We start from the raw sequence: 19,250 nt of genomic DNA, 5'->3' as shown, positions 1-19,250 counted from the left end.
AAATAAAGTTTGCTTAGTTAAAAAAGAAAATAATTAAACATCTGTTTAATTACTGTCTCTTATATGCTGGGGCCTTTGGCAGATATGCTATTATGTCCTGTTGTAATCATTTCGTTATTAATATCAACATGTGAAATGCAGATTGAGTATGGGTCAGTTGAGACTTAGTTGTACATTTGCTCAAAATAAAAAGATCTTCAAAGATCAAAATTTGAAGATCTTTTATTTTTTTAAAATTTTGTAGATCTTTGAAGATCGCTGCGATCAACGATCTTCAAAGATCTTCATAATATTTATTTTTTTACCCCTTTATTAAAAGCCCAGATGTTTTTCAATTTTATTAATATAATATTTCTTTTATGTTTTATACCTCTCCTCCTGCCTTGATGAAAATTGAAAAACATCTGGGCTTTTAATAAAGGGGTAAAAAAATAAATATCATGAAGATCTTTGAAGTCGTCACACAAAATTTTTAAAAAATAAAAGATCTTCAAATTTTACGATCTTCAAAGATCTTGCTCAAATTTTTGAGCTAGATCTCGCTCAAAAATCTTCAAAGAAGATCTTTTGTACAACTCTGTTTTCTGATAACCAGAGGTAAGCTCAAACAGCGTCTACATGACAATATTTTCCATGGATGCAAACCCCTTCGAAAACCTTTGCCTACCCCCCTAAAAAAATTTGGCCCCTTATTATTATTTTAAAATTTTAAATTTATTGATACTCTTTTCAGAGAATTTATAATAACTTAAATTAATCTATCTCTACTACCAACTATCTATATTTTGTGAATATAAATAATTTATTTTTTAGATAATAAATTCAATTAAAACCTCCATTATTTACAATGAATTAATTATTATGGCATTATGAGCTTGCTGAAATGATAGCAGAAAGTTTTATTTGGAAATTTAATAGATAACCCCCCAAAAAATTTATTTTACCACTATTAAAGCAGCCTACCCCTTACCCCCATTAAAGCAGCCTACCCCCCCCCCCCTCCCTCATAAAAATAGGATGCGAACTGTTCCTACTCCTCCCGCTCATGTAGACGCTGAGCTCAAACATGATTTAAATCTTGTGCCAGCCTGGTGGTGATTTATTCTGTAATAATATCTATAAAAATTAAACATCTTTTTAATTACTGTCTCCTATATTTTGGGGTCTTTGGCAGATGTACTATTCTGTCCTGTTGTAATCATTTCGTTACGATTTTTTTAATTAAAACAAAAAATGGTTGATTTTAAAATGAAATAATATAAATAACTATAAACCAATAAAATAAGATCTTAATAAGCCAATAAAAATAAAGATTAATAAGCCAATAAAAATAAAATCATATAACAATAACATATATAAGAAAGATTATATTACAAAATTTAATATAGAAGGTGGCTGAGTGGGAAGAACGTTTGCCTTTAAATCGTTAAGTCATGGGTTCGATCCCGTTATATACAAAAAAATTTTCTTAAAATTTAACATTAGAGAGATATAGTCTCCATCGATTTATTTAACATTTAAGAAGATAGGAAAGTTGATAGGAAAATAAAAATTAACATTAAGAAGATAGGAAAGTTGATAAGAAAAATAAAAATTAAAATTAAGGATAGGAAAGTTGATAAGAAAAATAAAAATTAACATTAAGGATATACGAAAACGTTCATTTCTTTATTATGGTGATTATATATATAGATATTATACATTTTTTAAAATATCGTAACATTAGACAATTTTGTCATTTATAATATTTTGCATACAAAATAAACTAGCATATAAATAATTAAAACACAAGACATTTCTAAAAATAATATTTTATAATACAAAATCTATTTATTTCAGTATAAAATATTTACGATTGCTGATATAAAAAAATTTGCCTAAAGAATTACAAGTGGTAAAAAAGATTAATTAATTCATACTGCCTCAATTGATAATGGTTTTTAAAAACCACATAAGGCTATATAATTCTAGTAAGTTACATTGACAAAAGGTCATGAAACTAATATAACTCTCTGTTACCATTTTAGACAATGTTTTATAAAATAGACTAATAAGGAAAAATTTATAGGCCTAACCAAATCAATAATTCTTGAAGAAGAAAATATAAACTATCAATCCAAATCATAAAACTATATGGTGGCTAGAGCTTCCTCTTAGATGACATGATAGAAGCTAGATAAGTAATAGAGAAAATTTTTGTGAGATATTAAATTTCTAAAAGATTATCTTCCATTATGATATATAAACGACTAAACAGTTGACCATTATTGCTTATCTAAAATATGCAATCATATGCTCTCAGCAGCTATAGTAATAATCTTAAATTACATAGTCACACAAATAATAGATGCTGATTAATTTGCAGTCATAGCCATGACACTCACGATGGTAACCCATATCTGAGTTTATTATGTTAGATAAATTGATAAAACAAAAACAGTAAATCTTTAGAAGAAATTATACAAATATATTGAAATTTTGAGTTATTTACATGGCAAGGATGCCATATTTTGTAACTAAAAAATAAGAACCAGAGTGATATGATGAAAGTAATTAAGATTTTATATATTATTGTCGCACCACCTCTAGTTGGTATATTATATCTTAAAATAATAATAGATTGTAATAATATCAAAAATATATTAGTATTAAAAATTTAACTCAAAACTGTTTTTCAAAGAAGAAAAAAATATTTCTAAAAAAACGTAAAAAAAGAGAAGAAAAGATATCTAATTTATTACATCCATTGTGGGATGAATAATAAGAAGTTTAATTTTAATAATATATAAGAAATAAATAGATGGAGTTAAATAATTAAATGGAAATTGTTACTTATATTTATTATCAAAAGCATTTATTATTAAAATTTTAAAATTATTAACTGTAATATATTATATAACTGTTAAATATGTCTGTTACAGTGGCATTTTACCTAATATTTAATAAATAATTATATATTATAAGGGATTATAAACTATTTATCTACTTACTTCATTCATTCATTACCACGCCAGAAATTGCACGAAGTGCAATTTCATCACCCACCAGGAGTTGAAGTGTGCATCATGTTTTTTCACTAGTATATAGATCCCATACATGATGTCTACCCGTTTTATTATAGTGGACGGTACCACTATGTAGCCAGTTAGCAAAGTGAAGAAGGAAGAAGTACAATAATGGTGATGTATTAGTTCCGTTACCGGCAGAATAGCGTTAAGGAAAAAAAAAATAATGTCATATAAAAAATGTACCTGCATCCTTAAGTGGTATTTAGTGAGGCAACAAAAAATAATAACCCTTATATCTTGGTAAGTATTGAGAGTTTATGTTAAGTTTGCATGAAGAGTCTCTTCCTTGTTTGTTGTTCGGTGTGCCAAATATCGTATGTCCTGTAGATCTTGTATGTGCTGTGCCAATGATATTTGGGTTCGTCCGAGTTATTGCGTTATTATTATAACCAGTTCTATCTTCTCATTGTCCATTATACAACTAATAGTTTCGTAATTGTTATCGTTATCGTCGCCGATATCATGTGTCCAGAAAAGAAGGTCGTGGGTTCATAAAAGGAAGTTAAGTTATGTTGTTGTTGTTCAGGTTATTATCATTATCAAATATACTTATTCCATTTATTGCAAGAACGTAAAGGAGAAGAACGGTTTCAATATTAATTTAGGCCATATTTTAACATGTATTGTAAATGTTCCTTTAGGTGTTTCTTGTTTTTGCTGAGCGCCATGAAATCTGCAAACGAGAGGTTAATCAGGTCCATATCTTTCAAACATTTCGCCAATCAATAGTATTTAGGAGTTTTCTTCCTACCGTCAGGGCACCATTTCAAGGACGAGAATATCATATTTTCCTGCGAGTGTCTTAAGCTATGGCCTAGTAATTCTAGTCTCCTCAAAGGGTATGAGACGATTAATTGGTAGGATGTCGCATCTATTCCAGAGCGTTGTATTTGATGTGTTGTATGGGTAATACGTTTTGGTGATTATTCTAAGGCATTTGTTTATAAATGTCTGAATTGTGTTGATGTTACTTTTTGAGTCCTGCCAAGTCTCCAGGCCGTAGGTAAAAATGGGTACAATTAGGGACTTGAAGAGTCTTATTTTTAAATTAGTTGATATTTGGTTGGATGACCATAATTTCGACAGTTGATGATAGCGGAGTCTAGCATTACTCGTTCTCGATTTCGTATCTAAAAAAGTGAGGCCTAATGATGTTATCCTGGTTCCTAGGTATTTAAAATCTGACACTATATCTATCGTATTACCCTCAAAGTTAAAAGGGTTTAAGTGACTCGCATCGGTATTTGAGGTGATCAGTTTGGTTTTTGTGTAGTTAACTCTTAAACCATATCCATCACAGTTGTTGACAAATAATGATATTTGTTAATTTGTATTCTGAGTTGGCTAGAATACATACGTCGTCGGTATAACATAGAAAGTTTAAAGAGTTGTGTATATCATTGAGGTGTTGTTGATCACTGTAATATGTGTTGAGTGCATATTCCTGTTTAAGGGATTTATTTAGGATATCATTCATTATTACATTAAAAATAATCGGTGAAAGGATGCATCCTTGTTTGAGGCCCCTATTTGCTTTAAAAGGTTGCGACTTCATATTTAGATGCTGAGGAACTACGCTATGATTGTCGTAAATTATCTTAATTAGCGCTATCAGATGCTTATCTATTCCAATGTTTTCCAGCAAGGGCCATATCTTATTCTGAATTATGGAGTCAAAGGCTTGACTTAAATCAATCATTAGGGCAAAGATGGGGGATTTATGCATTCTGGCCTTTTCCAGAATGACCTTAAGTGCCATAGTCAACTCCTTAGTATTTCTGCCCTTCCTGTATGATGTGATAGCGTTAGAAAGGAACCTGTTAATGATTGGTTTAATCCTGACTGATATGATGTATGTGAACATTTTTAGTGTGACTGGAATCAGTGTAATACCTCTGTAATCTTTAAGGCAGTTTGGGGACTTATTTTTAAGGGAAGTTTAGTATAATTGATGTCATCCATTCGTCAGGAAACTTGCCCGTATTCCAAATCTCCCTAAAGAGGGGAAGTAGTAAGCTGGCACTTAGGTCTACCTCTATCTTCCAGAGTTCTGCAAAAATTCCATCAGCTCCAGCAGCTTTATGCATTTTTAGGCGTTTGATGGCACCGACTATATCGGACTTGTTCAGATTCTGACTGGGTGATTGGAAGGGGTAGTCACATCTAGGTCTAGGCCATCTCGTTCTGTAGAGGTTCATGTAGTGGTCTATCCATAAGTCTAATTGTTCCTTAGGGTCAGTTATAATCTTGTTGTTATTTAATTGTAGTCTTGGTAAAGGATTGGTTTTAAAGGTGGTGAGTAGTTTAAGAGATTGGAAGGCCTTATAAATATTATTATTATCAAAATTGAATTGGATAGAATTCGATAAGTTAGCAATAAAAAGTCTTTTGTCAGCCCTTATGCGGTGAGTAATGTACCTCCTATGATGTCTTGCGAATTGATGGTGGGATATATTTGTTGTAAGATTCTTAATTATTTGTATTGTTGAAGGGGTGAGCCACTCTCTGCGCTTGGTGCGTGGTCTTAAGCATGATGTTATACTACCTAATAAATTCAGCTTAATGTCCTTCCAGGTCAGATTTGGGTTTATCATGCCATTTACTGTGTTTCTCCATGATGTTAATTTAGAGACGAACTCTTCTTTCACCTCTAAGTCATTTAGTTGTGCCAAGTCTTTTCTAGCTATGTATTTTACAGTGGTGAGACTGTTCTGTCTAGTGTGGTTTGGGAAGATACTGTTGTTAATTTTTAGTTCACAACCCAGTGGATAATGGTCCGTAAAAAGAGTACTTTTTATAAATCTTATATTCATTTGGATTTGTACCTTGAAAATCATTTTAGGAAGAGACATGATAATTAAATTTTAAAATCAAAATGTAGTTGATTAATGATTTTGAACTAGGCTAATTACAATATTAAATTTGTTAATTTTCAATTAATAAATGATTATATTTATTTAATAAGGTTATATAATAATTTAAATAATAAAAGTCAATTAAGCTTAAACTGTTAATGCTAAATTAATATTTAGCGAGTGATATTGATATATTTTTAACACAGAATTTGATTGCAAGCTGACAGAGTGAACATATAATTTACATGTATTATCTAATCTAATAATTCAAATAGTATTCTTTTAATAAATATTTAGATAGTTTTATTATAGAATTAAATCTATATATTACTCAATAGAATTATAAAAGAAATCGTTCAGGGGCAATTAAAAAAATTTTTAAGTTCAAGAGGATATTAAGGAGCAATTAAAAAAAAATTTTTTGCTTCAGGGGGCTATTCAAATTTTTCAGGGAGCTCGAGGCCCTGCGCGCCCCATCCTAGCGACGCCACTGTATCGCAACAACTCACACCATTCCAAGTCAGACCAATTCACCAACTCTTTTAATTCGTTAACTCTTTTAGTTGATGAACTAAATTCGTTAAAACATTTCATCGCATTTATCACGACATCCACAGATAGTACACTCATTGCCTTCTTGCAAGAATTATGTAATATATACAGCCAATTGGTATTAATTCATTATTATGCTGCCTCAATTCGGTAACTTTGGTTTTTGCCAAAATTTACAGAGGCATTATCAGCGCAGAGCTGACATGCAAGTCATTGATAACCCTGAATCAGCTATATTTACCATTATGTGGCTAGCAACATTGTTGGATTTTTCACTATCCAAGGAAAATTTTTTAACAGTTTTATTGAAATGTTCTTATTCTTGTTGAAATAGCGAAGGGGGATATGTTTTAATATTTCCCCTATTAGATGCATCTGTTAGAATTGCAAATGGATGACTATCTTTCAAATCGTCTAGAATTGACCTCTAGGGTTCAGGTACTAAAATACTTGTGATAGCCTTGCTCATTTTGTTCTGCCACAAGTAAGGTTTGCACTTATATTGGAGTCGTTAAATATAATGAGAAAAAGATTCGACCCACATTGTGATGATATAGCTCTGCGAATGTTGAACTACATGATAGATGTATACGATTTCCGCAACTGTAGCATCTGTATTATTTATTATTTTTGAGAATATTTTTGTATTGCAATCGATGTTGATACACTCCCCTGTACTGACTTATATGAATGAAATGATGTTTATTTATTATTGGATAAAAATAAAACAGGATAGAAAGAAATTTACAAACTAAACATGTTTTTCGAATAAATATTTAAAATTTATTTTAAAAATAATCAATTAATGTCTCTCAAAATTATTATTTATATATCAAAAACGTTAAAATACTTTTAAAAAAATTGCGGGAGAAATTAAAAAATTGCGGTAGACTTCTGCGGGCCAATTGCGGTAGTTTTGCGGGAGAGAGATCTGCGTGTAAACTAAAAAATTGCGGGAGTCTCCCGCTGATGGGGGGGACATGGCAACCCTGTTCATGACATCAGGGAGAAAAATAAATTTTAGTGTTGTTAAAAGTTATTACTTAGTCTAGTTACCTTTTTATGAATATAACATAAAATTTATTTACGATTTACAAACTTTAATCAGAGACATTTAAGAGAAAACATACAATTTATGTATATGAATATGTTTTATAACTGTGAAAAAAAATACCAGAGAAGAATATATTTACACTAAAATAAAATATTAGAATGTCGCAATTATTTTTTATAAAAAAATTTGAGTTTACAAAATTTTTGTCTAAAGGACGCATTCGTTTGTCTCCACAAATAATGCTCTCTAAACTAAGGCTGCATTCAAAGTGGAGACGGATCCGTTTTTACATCCGTTCCGTCAAAAGTCAATCTCATAAAAAATGATATATATTGATTTTCATTTTTAAAAAATATAAGTAACGTTATGACGCTCTATAAAATTTGCCGGATCAAAAAGTCAAAATGTTTTGACTTCAAAGTTTGCCGGGTCCGTTTTTAAGACGTAAGGTATCGGAACGGACGCACTTTGAACATGTATACATTTTTAATGAGATTGACTCTTGACGGAACGGATGTAAAAAACGGATCCGTCTCCACTTTGAATGCAGCCTAAAAAAACGTTCTAGGGGCGGGAACATTTGGTGTTGTAAGGATAACATTATGTACCTAATAAAAAGTAATGATTTAATTTTAATTAGTTCAGATAATGACCCAGATTATGTTTTATTTTATGCTTTCTTATAATAAATTTTTCTAAAAGGATCTTGTTGCCATTAAGCTTAATGTATTATTCATAAAAAGTTGGTTTAATTTAAATAATAATTCTATATAATAAGCAAAACATAAATCTTATTACAACATTACATGTACAACAATCTAAAATTTAGTACAATTATTTCATAAGCTATGTGAAAACATTCTTACAGAGATGTACAGCAACGACGGACTGGCCAGTAAGCCTAGTAAGAAAATCTCCCATGGGGCCTCGAGATTTACAAATTTGGGAGCCTCTCTTTAGTAAATTGCAAATTTGGGGGCCTCTTTAGTAAAGAAAAAAAGAATTTTTTTTAAATTAAATTGGCATAAAATCTAAATATGTTAAGGCAAGTAAGGATAAAAAAAATAGGCAAAATAAAATAGCGCGATTAAAGCAAAGTGAAAAAGAATGCTAAATAAATAGCATTAATTATGTCAGAGGGAAAAACTGTAAAATATATCCCATTAGAATCGAATGAATAGAAATGGAATAATAATCCACAAACAATTAATATATATGGAATATCCTACAAAGCAACGAATTATAAACGCGAAATTTAAGTAGAAAAACACTCAATTACAGGTTTTTAGTATATAAAATAAGGCTCGAATAGATAATAGTAATAAAGCGATAACATAAGCTGAATAAAAAGCTAATGCAAAATATTATATTACGATAATTAAAGGAAGCTGATACAGAACATTTCCAATATGAATCGAATGAATTGAAATGAGGAATAATTAATATACAAAATGATATCCAATAGGTCACAAATGAATAACTCCAAATATAATCTGAAAAACTCTCAATCAGGCATAGCCAGATTTTCCTACGGGATAAAATTAAAAAAATAATTCAGTACCTTATACACAGCCAATATATATCAAAACTTGAACCCCACGATTCATCACCTGATATAGATCATGATCTGACAGATTTATCCTTACACCATGGGGTAAATGGTAAAAATATATTGGTACTTTACCTGCAATGATATTTTTGCTATCTCAAATAACAATGATGTAGGAACTGAAGGAAAAATATAATAAATATGCATATTTATTAACAACCCATTATAGTTTCATTGTTCATTCTGAAAGTAAGTTAATATTCCTTTCAAATTAATTAACTAAAAGAGCCCGAAATCCCTTAATTCAAGAGCTTTTTACTGGAGCAAAAAATTCGAAATCGTTATAATTTCAAATTATTTAAAAACTCGAGGTCACCCTCAAATAATACTGATTATTTATATTTTTTTCTCATTTATTTAATTGATTTATTTTTCAAAATGTAATATTTGTTTTATTAGTATTAACTCCTCATTTAATCTACAATTTAACAACTATCAAATTGACTATATTTAAAAAATAAGTAAAATAAATTAGTTTTATTTATTAGATTTTTTTCCTGATAGAATTTATTTTGTTATTTTTAATATTAGAGGAAACGGTTCATAAATTGATGGGCGCCTAGGGCCATGTAAGTCCGGTCTAACGCGGCTTTTGGGAAATGGAGAAATATACTAAGGTTGATATTATGGGGGGCATATGGGCCAATCTTGATCTTTAATTTATATAAAATCTGAAGATGCACATTAAAAACGTTTTAATATATATCTTAAAGCATAGTATGGAAAGATTTAAACCATTTTTTAATAAATATTTTTATATATTTATTATTATCAATCTAATATTATAATCATATATATATATATATATACATATAAAAAAAATAGAAATTTAAATTTAATCTGACTTAGTTTTGGTATATGGTGTATATTATTTTATAAAATATTATGCAATATTTGAAAAATAAAAATAAATATTAAATCATTCGGGTTGTCTTATATAAATAATTTGTAACAAATCAATTTAGTAATTGTGCAAAATCATTATTTTTCATAGTTTAACAACCCCATTCCATCGTAAAAGGGAATCCAAGCTTGTTTGGGTAAAATATCAGCGATTTTAGTAGGTGGACCCTTAAAAATATAATCAAATATGAATTAAGATATACAATCATAAACAAACTTCACAGGGGAGACTGAGGATATATTGCGTCTGCGGTATTAAGGACTAATTTTTAACCAAATATGATACACAATGATGTATTGCATAACCATATCTTAATAAGAAGTAACCTGTAAAAGTAACGAGATAGGTTCTAAATAGCGAAAACAAAAATCGCTAAAAATTGGGAACATGGCTTATATCTCCTAGAAAATTTTTAAAGTAAATGTGAAATTAATATTAAGATTTTTGTTTTAGCGATTTAGAACGGGAACCAAAGTAACTCCTTAGAACTTCACAAGTTTTCAAAAATAAAAATTAATACATGTTTTTACCATCTATATCTTAATAAAAAAGAAAAAACCCTTTTTTTATATAATATTAATTTACATGAATAATATTAAAAATACTACAATTTTACAATTTGTAATATGACCAGAAGTTATGATTAAATATTTTTTATATGCAAAAATAATCAGATTTTTAGTTTCCGCAACAACCCTATACATAAATTTATCCTTCCCCAAATAATTTTGATAAGTATTTTATATTATCTTTTTGAATTTTATATATAATAAAAACTAATAAAAAGAAACAAAATTAATATTTTTATTAAAAATGAAAGTGTACAATTTTATCAAGATTTGCATTTTGGGGTTCGAATCATGGTCTCTATTGATAATAATTAAATCAAAATTATAAAGTGATCTAACAAATAAAAAGTTTTTTTAGAGTGAAACGATATTATTACACATTCAACATTACCTTTAAAAAAAATTTCCATCAAATATGGATAAATTAAAAATAAAAAAATATAACAATGAATCAAAACAACCTTTAGTAAAACTGGATGTGTAAAACATTTTTTGATGGAAGAACGTTTAGCTACATCGAATACTAGTAAGTGATTAATTAAAAAGTCCTTAGCCTGGTCTGACATGATATTCGATTGGGTGGGGAAAACGGAAAAATGTTTTGTACGATTAATATAGTTGCGATCAATATCGTTAAGACATTGTTCCACATCGAAACTCATAATATTGGATATGATGTAAATTAATTTTTCGTGATCAATTTCATATGGTAATAACATTGAAGATAATGCATCCTCGCCGTCATCTTTATCATAATTTCCTTTATCAACATTATCATTGGACTTTAAAGCTGTGTTGGTAAAAGTATAACGATTTTGATGAATAAAAGGTATAAGACCTCCTGTCAATAAATAAAACATCATTATACCCAGACTCCAAACGTCTGATTTTCTAAGGGGTTCCCCATTGATAAGAACTACATTATTCCCTTGAGTCTCCGTCAATATGTCATCCGCGTGAGGATATAAATCAAAATCTTTAAATTTGTTTATCGAAGTTAAAAATCTAACCATCCCCACTCCTACCTGGCTATTAAAATTGGTACTAGGATCGTGATTAATGGAAGATTGATGAAAAACTTCAATGTACGGGAAGGATTGAAAAACATAACCATTTGTATTTAAATTATTATTAATTTTATCGTTATTTGTATCAAAAGAGGACACTCTACTGGTGCTAGAAAAATTGAAAGTTGAGGTGGAGGTGTTAGAATTGGAATGAATCCTTCTAAGTAATATTTCAGGCGCAGTATAATGTGAATGACGATGATTTAAAAAAACAAAAGGTTTGTCGGGAGAACCCATTGGCGGTAATGGGAAATGGCAAGCCTGAGAGAAGCCCGTTAATTTAATATTACCGTTAAGGTGATGGAAATCGTTCTCAGAATCTATGGTATTGTATGGTATGATAAATACGTTTTCGGGCTGTTTACAATTTGGGGTTTATTTATAATTAATTAAAAATAAAGATGATAAATATTCAAACAAAGGGCAACTCGTTTATTTTGATTAATTTTAGCTTCAAAATTAAAACTTAACTAATATATAACATTAAATTAAAATTAGGTCTTACTCGTAAATCTAAATGAGCAATGTTCTGCGAATGCAAATAGTCTAGGGCCGTGCATATTTGATGAATTAAATCCCAAATTTGAGCCTCGCTATAATGTTTAACGTTGTTAAAATGATTTATAACGTTTTGACCGGTTAACCTGTTGATATGTTTTTTTAAGAAGTATGATCATATATAATATTTAAATATAAACTTTTCTAAAACGATTATATATCTTCGAGGAGTGGCATATGCACCAAAGGTGGCTACTATGTTAGGGTGAGGTTGCAATCTCCTCAATATATTGTATTCTGTAGTCACGGATTGATAGCCTCTAACTCGCCTTTCTACATACTTGCCAACACAATACTTTTCATTAGTGCCTGAGACAGGACTTTCATTAGCTTCTATGTTAATGTTTTGCTTGATACTTCGCTTGGTATGTTTATCCAGCAACAAAAATAACCTACAAGAATATCCCCTATAGAAATAATTTAAAAATTAATAAATTTTGCTTATTTAATTAATATTTCATACAGTATATATATATATAGAACTCATGAAGAATCTTTGTATAATGGAATTTTCAATATAATTAGAGTAGGAGAAAATTTAACAAACTTGACAAACATATAATAACTGTTTTTGAAAATTATGATTTATAAAATACACTAATATATGAGTTAAGGGAAAGGGAAGGAGGGGGGTATATTTTTGGATAAAATAGTATTCATTATGATTTTGATTTTTATTTTCAAATTTATAAAATCCTTCCAGATTCTATCTCTCCTTCTACTTGTGAAATATTTGATTTTCTCCATTCTCGAGTCTAGAGTGACGATCATTTATTATTGTCATATTAAATATTGGCGCTTGTGAGTAATAATATATTATTTAATAAAAATATTTTCAGCATATTTTTTAGTACCAGATTTTTATCGTCAGAGCTACAAAAAAATACCCTATTTTAACACCTCTGTGTGTAAATTGTTTATTAAAATTAGTGCCATTTTTCTTCATTTCAAATATTAAATTTAGATATAAAGTCAATTTATTATATGAATGATAGTAAATTTAATATATTACAATGGATTTCAATTTAGATATAGTATAAGGATCTTTATTTAGGATGCAATAAGTATACTTATCAGGCACTAAATATTGGCATAATAATGCTTCTAAATTTTGCGTTTAGCATAATAAAAATTTTGGCAATTTTTCTTATTTCGAATAACCCTTTTTTCTTTATTGGTGTACCTAAAGGATTGAGGAACTATTGTATTAATTAGCACTAAATATTAGCATACGTTATAGAATTAGTGCTTTATTATTTTTAAGTCGTTCAAAATTTTGTTTATAATTTTTTTATATATTGGCGATTATAGATATAAATACTAATAGGCACTTAAAAAGAACCTCATATTTACCTAAGATTTAAAAATTCGTGCTTCCAGTAGTTCCAGCAACTCGATAGATCATGATAGAAAATAAAAATAATAATAATAAAGGGGAGCAAATTAAAATAATAACAGGCCTTGGTAGGAAGCATAAAAAGACCCCCCCCCTCTTCCATATAAAATCCTGACTAATAGAAAACCTTTTAAAATAAAAATATTTAATTACAAAATACTTGTAAAACTCCTCAGACTCCGTATAGTTATCGAAAAACCCGGAAAGCCATATCTTAGGGTCGTCACCTGTAAATACTGGTAATCCACTAACTATTTCAAACCTAATAGATCCTTTATATTCAGAACATATTTGAGCTTCTTGGGCAACCGTCAGAGAAGTTATATCGGAAGAGGGATAAATAGCTGTAGTTGGCTTAACGCGTAATTTAAAATGAGGGGAATCCTTGAGCACCATATATTTATCCACGATAGCCGATTGCGTTCTAATACAAGTACAAAGATCAATCCATTTTTTGCTTTCCGAGTTAGGAGGAATTTGACTCATATCGGGACTGCTAATAATTTTTTCAAGAACTTTTTTTTTGTGGAGTGGGTGAAAATCGATTTTCATCTAAAATGATTAATAAAAATATGAGATTGAATTAATATTGTAATATTGTAACTTATAATTGACTCACAATTTATTTCACAAATTATCTTTGTTTATGTTTATGTGTATGATTAATTAATAATTATTTATTAGAATATCAATAATTACTGGAATGCTGAATTTGTATGATAAATGGTAAGGTTGCAAAAGTATTCGTGATATCAGGCGAACATCTCCAGTTTAGACGTATCCCGAGTTGAGAACTTTCTGAAATAGTGGGTTTCCATAATATAAATGGAGGTTCTAAATTTGGGAGTAAATTATATAAAAAATTGTTTATTATAAACTATATGATTATACAAGAGACCGAATAAAATGCCACCGGATTAAATTAACTAAAAATACTAATATATATACTTAATTTATAAAAATTTACAAATCAGATATATATTTTACAGTAAAACCAGATTTAACGTTTTTCAAGTTTTTTTAAGTGTGATGTCGGAGGGAAAGGTTAAAAGCGGGGATGGAAAATAGTTTTATTCTTCTATTAAAAATAAAATTTGCTATAACCATGTCTTAATTTTTTATTTATGTTATTTTAAATAATTTATGCTGTAATTGTTTCAAAGGGAATTGGAAATATGAGCAGTAAATGAAGGATAAACAATCCATTATTAATTTTCTAACATTTTACAACTGATTAAGGGTTATACATTTGACCTGTCAAATACGATTCGGTCAATTGACGTATATTTCACTGGTCAAATTCAAATAAATGTTTTTTTACGCCATTTAACTTTATTTTTGTTTATATATATAATATTATAATGAATCTATGTAATATTAAATTTCACAATATTTTTTTAATTCATTCCATAGTTGTTTCCCTCCGTAGAAGAGTTTTGTTCCGATTCATATTCAATATCATAATTTTCTTTAATTTTTAATCAATCTTAAATTAAGGTATACTCTTACCATTTTCCTGTTGTAGAAGTCTTCAATCGAGTTCTGATTTTCGTATGAATATTTCCCCAAACCGACAAATTTCTTTCTGAAGAAGAAGTTGAACTAGGAAATGTTAGTAAAATATTAACTACTTCTCTTAATGAGCAAGGTGGGCAAAATACATTCCACCATTGAGGCCGAAATCTGATTGTTTCTTATGGAAGTTACCACTTTCCACATATTTTGGCTATTACAAATTCAGTACTAGTAAGATGCTCCCCTTGATATTGGGGGTTTAATAAATAAGCAGCATTGTGAGCACATGTATTTTAGATTATTTTTTCTCTTTTCAAACATAACTTTAATTTTTTTTTCTTCAGATGGAGAAAATATAGAGTCATGGCATGATTATATTATGTGTTTTTCCAAATTAAGCATCTCCTTTTTTACGTGAGCTAGAGTACATTTATCCCCTTGCACTTTCAACAATGAGCTAGCTAAAGGATGGAGTATATCTAAAAATTTTAAATTTTTCGTCCAAAATATTTTTCATTAATATATTATTTGTAATTTCTATAGGACATATATCACATATAGCTTCTTCAACAACTGATGCTTTCAGAGTTACATATTTGTATCGCTCCAAACATTTTATTGACGATCCCATCTTGTTTGGTACTTAATGTAGATGGTATACTATGTTGATTCTTATTACGGGAAAATACATTAGCTGGTGTATGTTTATTCTTGAAAAATTTAACAATTTTTTTAATTTATTGAAATATGGTAACTGAAGTCGTTCAATCGTTCAAAATGATGAAAGAATAACTGCAATGTATGCGCTGCACAACCATAACATTGTATATAATTATAAATAGATCCAAATTTTAGAATTCTCCAGGCTGCTTTCATGTTAACGGCATTATCAGTAACTAAAGAATATACTTTTACCGGATTCAATTGATGAATTACATTTTAAAATTCCTAGGCAATATAATCTGCCGTATGATGATTTTCCTCAATAAAAAAATTTGTAGAATACTAGAACAGGCGTCATCACCATAAAATTAATAATACTCTCGTTTCTGATGTTGCACCAGCCATCTGATACAATTGATAAGTGAGGAGATTTATCTATTATATCTGCACTCACCTTCATATCTCCTGACGCTTTGTCTAAAAGATAACCAGCCAGCTGCCTTCGCCTGGGTAAAGTGTAAATAGGACGTAATTTTTTAAAAAATTCTTGGATGTAGGGATTTTCAGTGATGTGGAAAGGTAAATTGCTAGCATATACAGCCTTTGCAAACAATTGATCGAGCTCAATTTTTTCTTTGGGATTCATTCTATCTATGAAACTTGTTATGCAAGATTGAGATTTGCATTTAATAGCCTTGCTTGTAGATTGATCAGAGATAATGGAATTAAATTTTCTTGAGTCATAAGACAAAATATTGTAAATTTGATAATCATTCCCACTAATAATTCTTCGTTAGCGCTAGAAGTATTACAAATTACATTTATGTGATTTTTTGTAAAGGTTGATATTTTGAAATTTGAATAAAAGTTTTCCTTAATTATGGCAGGGCACAGTACAGCTGCTTAATAAATGCTTGATCTCTATCAACGTGAGTAATATAGGACACCTTGTAAAACCTGCATACCGCTTTAACTGATTTACCATCGCGTACTTTTTAAAAATGTTTCCAAACTTGATGCTTTGGTTTGACCATAATCGCTAATAAATTAAAATTTAACTAAAAAATGTAAAGTTAATCAATCTTAATTATTTTATAATTATCGCCAATTATTTCAATAATTTGGCTTAATAACTTTTTACCAGAATTGAATAAATTATTTGGTAAATCTGACCAGAACAAATAAAAGATAATTAATTTTTATATTCAAATGTAGCAAGTGGAAGTAAAATAAATGAGAATTAATATAATTTGTACTGGGCGAAATATTAAATAAAATTTAAATTCATTAAAAAATAAACCACGACAGCTAAATTATTATATTTATTTATTTTAGTAATAAAAAAAATTATTTTGTTTTCGATTCCTTTATGATACAAATATATTTTTAAATAAATTTTAACTTAATAAGATTGCAAATTTATTCGCCAATAATATTTTAGAGTATTTGACAATCATGCCAACCTTTAACTGATTAAATCCTATCTTTTAAATTTATTTTTAAAAATAGGCCTGGCTTGAGTTTTGTAATATTTTTAAGCTCAAATCCGGGATTTTACTAAAAAAATCAAGCCCGACCGGATTTTTAAAATTATATAATTTTAGGGCCCGTTTCGGGCCCGGTTTACAAATCTATATTCGTATTTAAACACGCTACCAATCCAATGATTTTTGTTAAAATCACTATTTTTGGTTAAATGATTTCGTATAAAAATGCAATGAACATTATATTTTTAAGAAAAAAGTAAATTTTTTTATATATGTATCTATCTACCGTCCTACCACCAATTTTTTTTATCGCATAGTAAAAATCAAAGGTCGGTTTTATCTTTAAAATCGGTTACGTCATTCGGCTCAGTCTTTATAGTCGGCCTTCGGTTCTGTCTGAATATAGAAAAAAATAATTATTTTTGATTATATATTATCTTTTTATAATTTCTTTTTTGAAAAAAGACAAGAATATAATAAAAATTAAAATTAAAAATAAACAATTAAGAGATCGGTTTACTATAGAACCATGAATAGCAATGCAATTATTATGATGATTAACCATCGTAATGGCTTGTTTGAAATAGAAGGCTTCATTACAATCGCCACTTATTTGGCTTAATTTCCTCCCTAATAATGTGATAAATTTAAGAAATTCCTCATCAAAAACACTAAGAGCATTAGTGACAAGTATTATAGTGCGCACAAATTGAGCGTTTCAAACGCAACATTTTAAATAAGTTCTTTAAAAAAAGGATTTGTCTTTTGAAAATTATATTATCGTCTGCCTTTTTATTTCTTTAATTTCTAAATTAGGATATAAGTAAGATATTTATATTACATTTTATATAATATACACAGCGAATAATAATAAAAAGTAATCAAAAAGCAAACCTATTTGCGTTTTTTTAAATGGTTGCTAACGCCAAACTCTAATTTTACCAATTTGCACGAGGTCATTTGAAATGCATTATTTGCGTTTGAAACGCTCAATTTGTGCGCACTATTATGTTGGCAATGTCTAAATATTTGTTTATTTTTAAGTGTGCGTAATCCCAAGCAATCGGAAGACCAAGGTACTGATACCATCGGGTCTTCTGTTTTTGCTAGAGCATAAACGATTGGACTCTAGATCAAATAATTTATTTGTATATTATAAATATTTGCCTTATTCGATTCGTCAAATATCAAGTTCGATTTAAAAATTAAATTTTTTTAAAAATATTATCAAAAGTGAAATATTAAATTATTAAAATAATATGATTAATATATGTGACGTAAAAAAAATAAAAAATTTAACACGGAACATGTTTACTTACGAATAATTTCTAATATTTATGCATAATTTTGAATAACACGAATAATTTCTAATAATTTGATCGTATAATTAGTATTCGATTCAAATTTTAGAATTCGTAAAATATGTATTGGATAACAAATAATTATATATATACTATTATATTAAATGATATCCATTCTAAGAAATAATTAACATGTAAAATTTAAATAAATATCAATTAAATTTGATTATTATATGGTAATAGTAAAGTTAAAGGTTATATATAAAAAATTACCTAATACGAATAGATAAAATGGAAAACAGTTATGATTTTTGAATGAACTATGCCTAGTTAATGAAATTTGGGTTAAGGGATGATCTTGGATTTTTCGTCTATTAGTAGTATTGTATATTTTTATGTTGCTGGTTATTGATTGAGAATTTATATTGGGTAAACTCTTATAATTCTTGTGTAGAGCCTTCAAATTTTTATCAAAAAATATAAAAACATTAAGCCTCGTACTTACCAGCAATGCGTGTAAGCATATATGCGAAATATATGTAATATTTATTTTATAAAAATGAAAATATAGGGTAAATATTTTAACTATGCTGGAATACATTTCTGAGACCTAAAAAAGAGAGCAAACTTAATGTTGTTTAACGCGTTTTTA

General features: G+C 28.6%; 1 protein-coding gene across 1 annotated transcript in view; it reads right to left on the bottom strand.

Moving 5' to 3' along the window:
• Window positions 1-13,990: 13,990 nt before the first annotated feature.
• The window catches only part of LOC135927245 (rhoGEF domain-containing protein gxcI-like), a 41,308-nt gene continuing 36,048 nt past the window's right edge, over window positions 13,991-19,250 (bottom strand). The window contains exons 12-14 of the mRNA XM_065463200.1: window positions 18,872-19,055; window positions 14,332-14,466; window positions 13,991-14,184 (exon numbers count right to left, since the gene is read on the bottom strand). Coding sequence (XP_065319272.1) covers window positions 14,141-14,184; window positions 14,332-14,466; window positions 18,872-19,055 — 363 coding nt within the window. The 3' untranslated portion in view covers window positions 13,991-14,140. The remainder of the gene's footprint in view (window positions 14,185-14,331; window positions 14,467-18,871; window positions 19,056-19,250) is intronic.

Source organism: Gordionus sp. m RMFG-2023, chromosome 3, assembly GCF_954871325.1.
Source record: "Gordionus sp. m RMFG-2023 chromosome 3, tfGorSpeb1-WG-v2, whole genome shotgun sequence".
NCBI lineage: Eukaryota > Metazoa > Nematomorpha > Gordioida > Chordodea > Parachordodidae > Gordionus > Gordionus sp. m RMFG-2023.
This window is presented reverse-complemented; position numbering and strand designations above follow the sequence as displayed.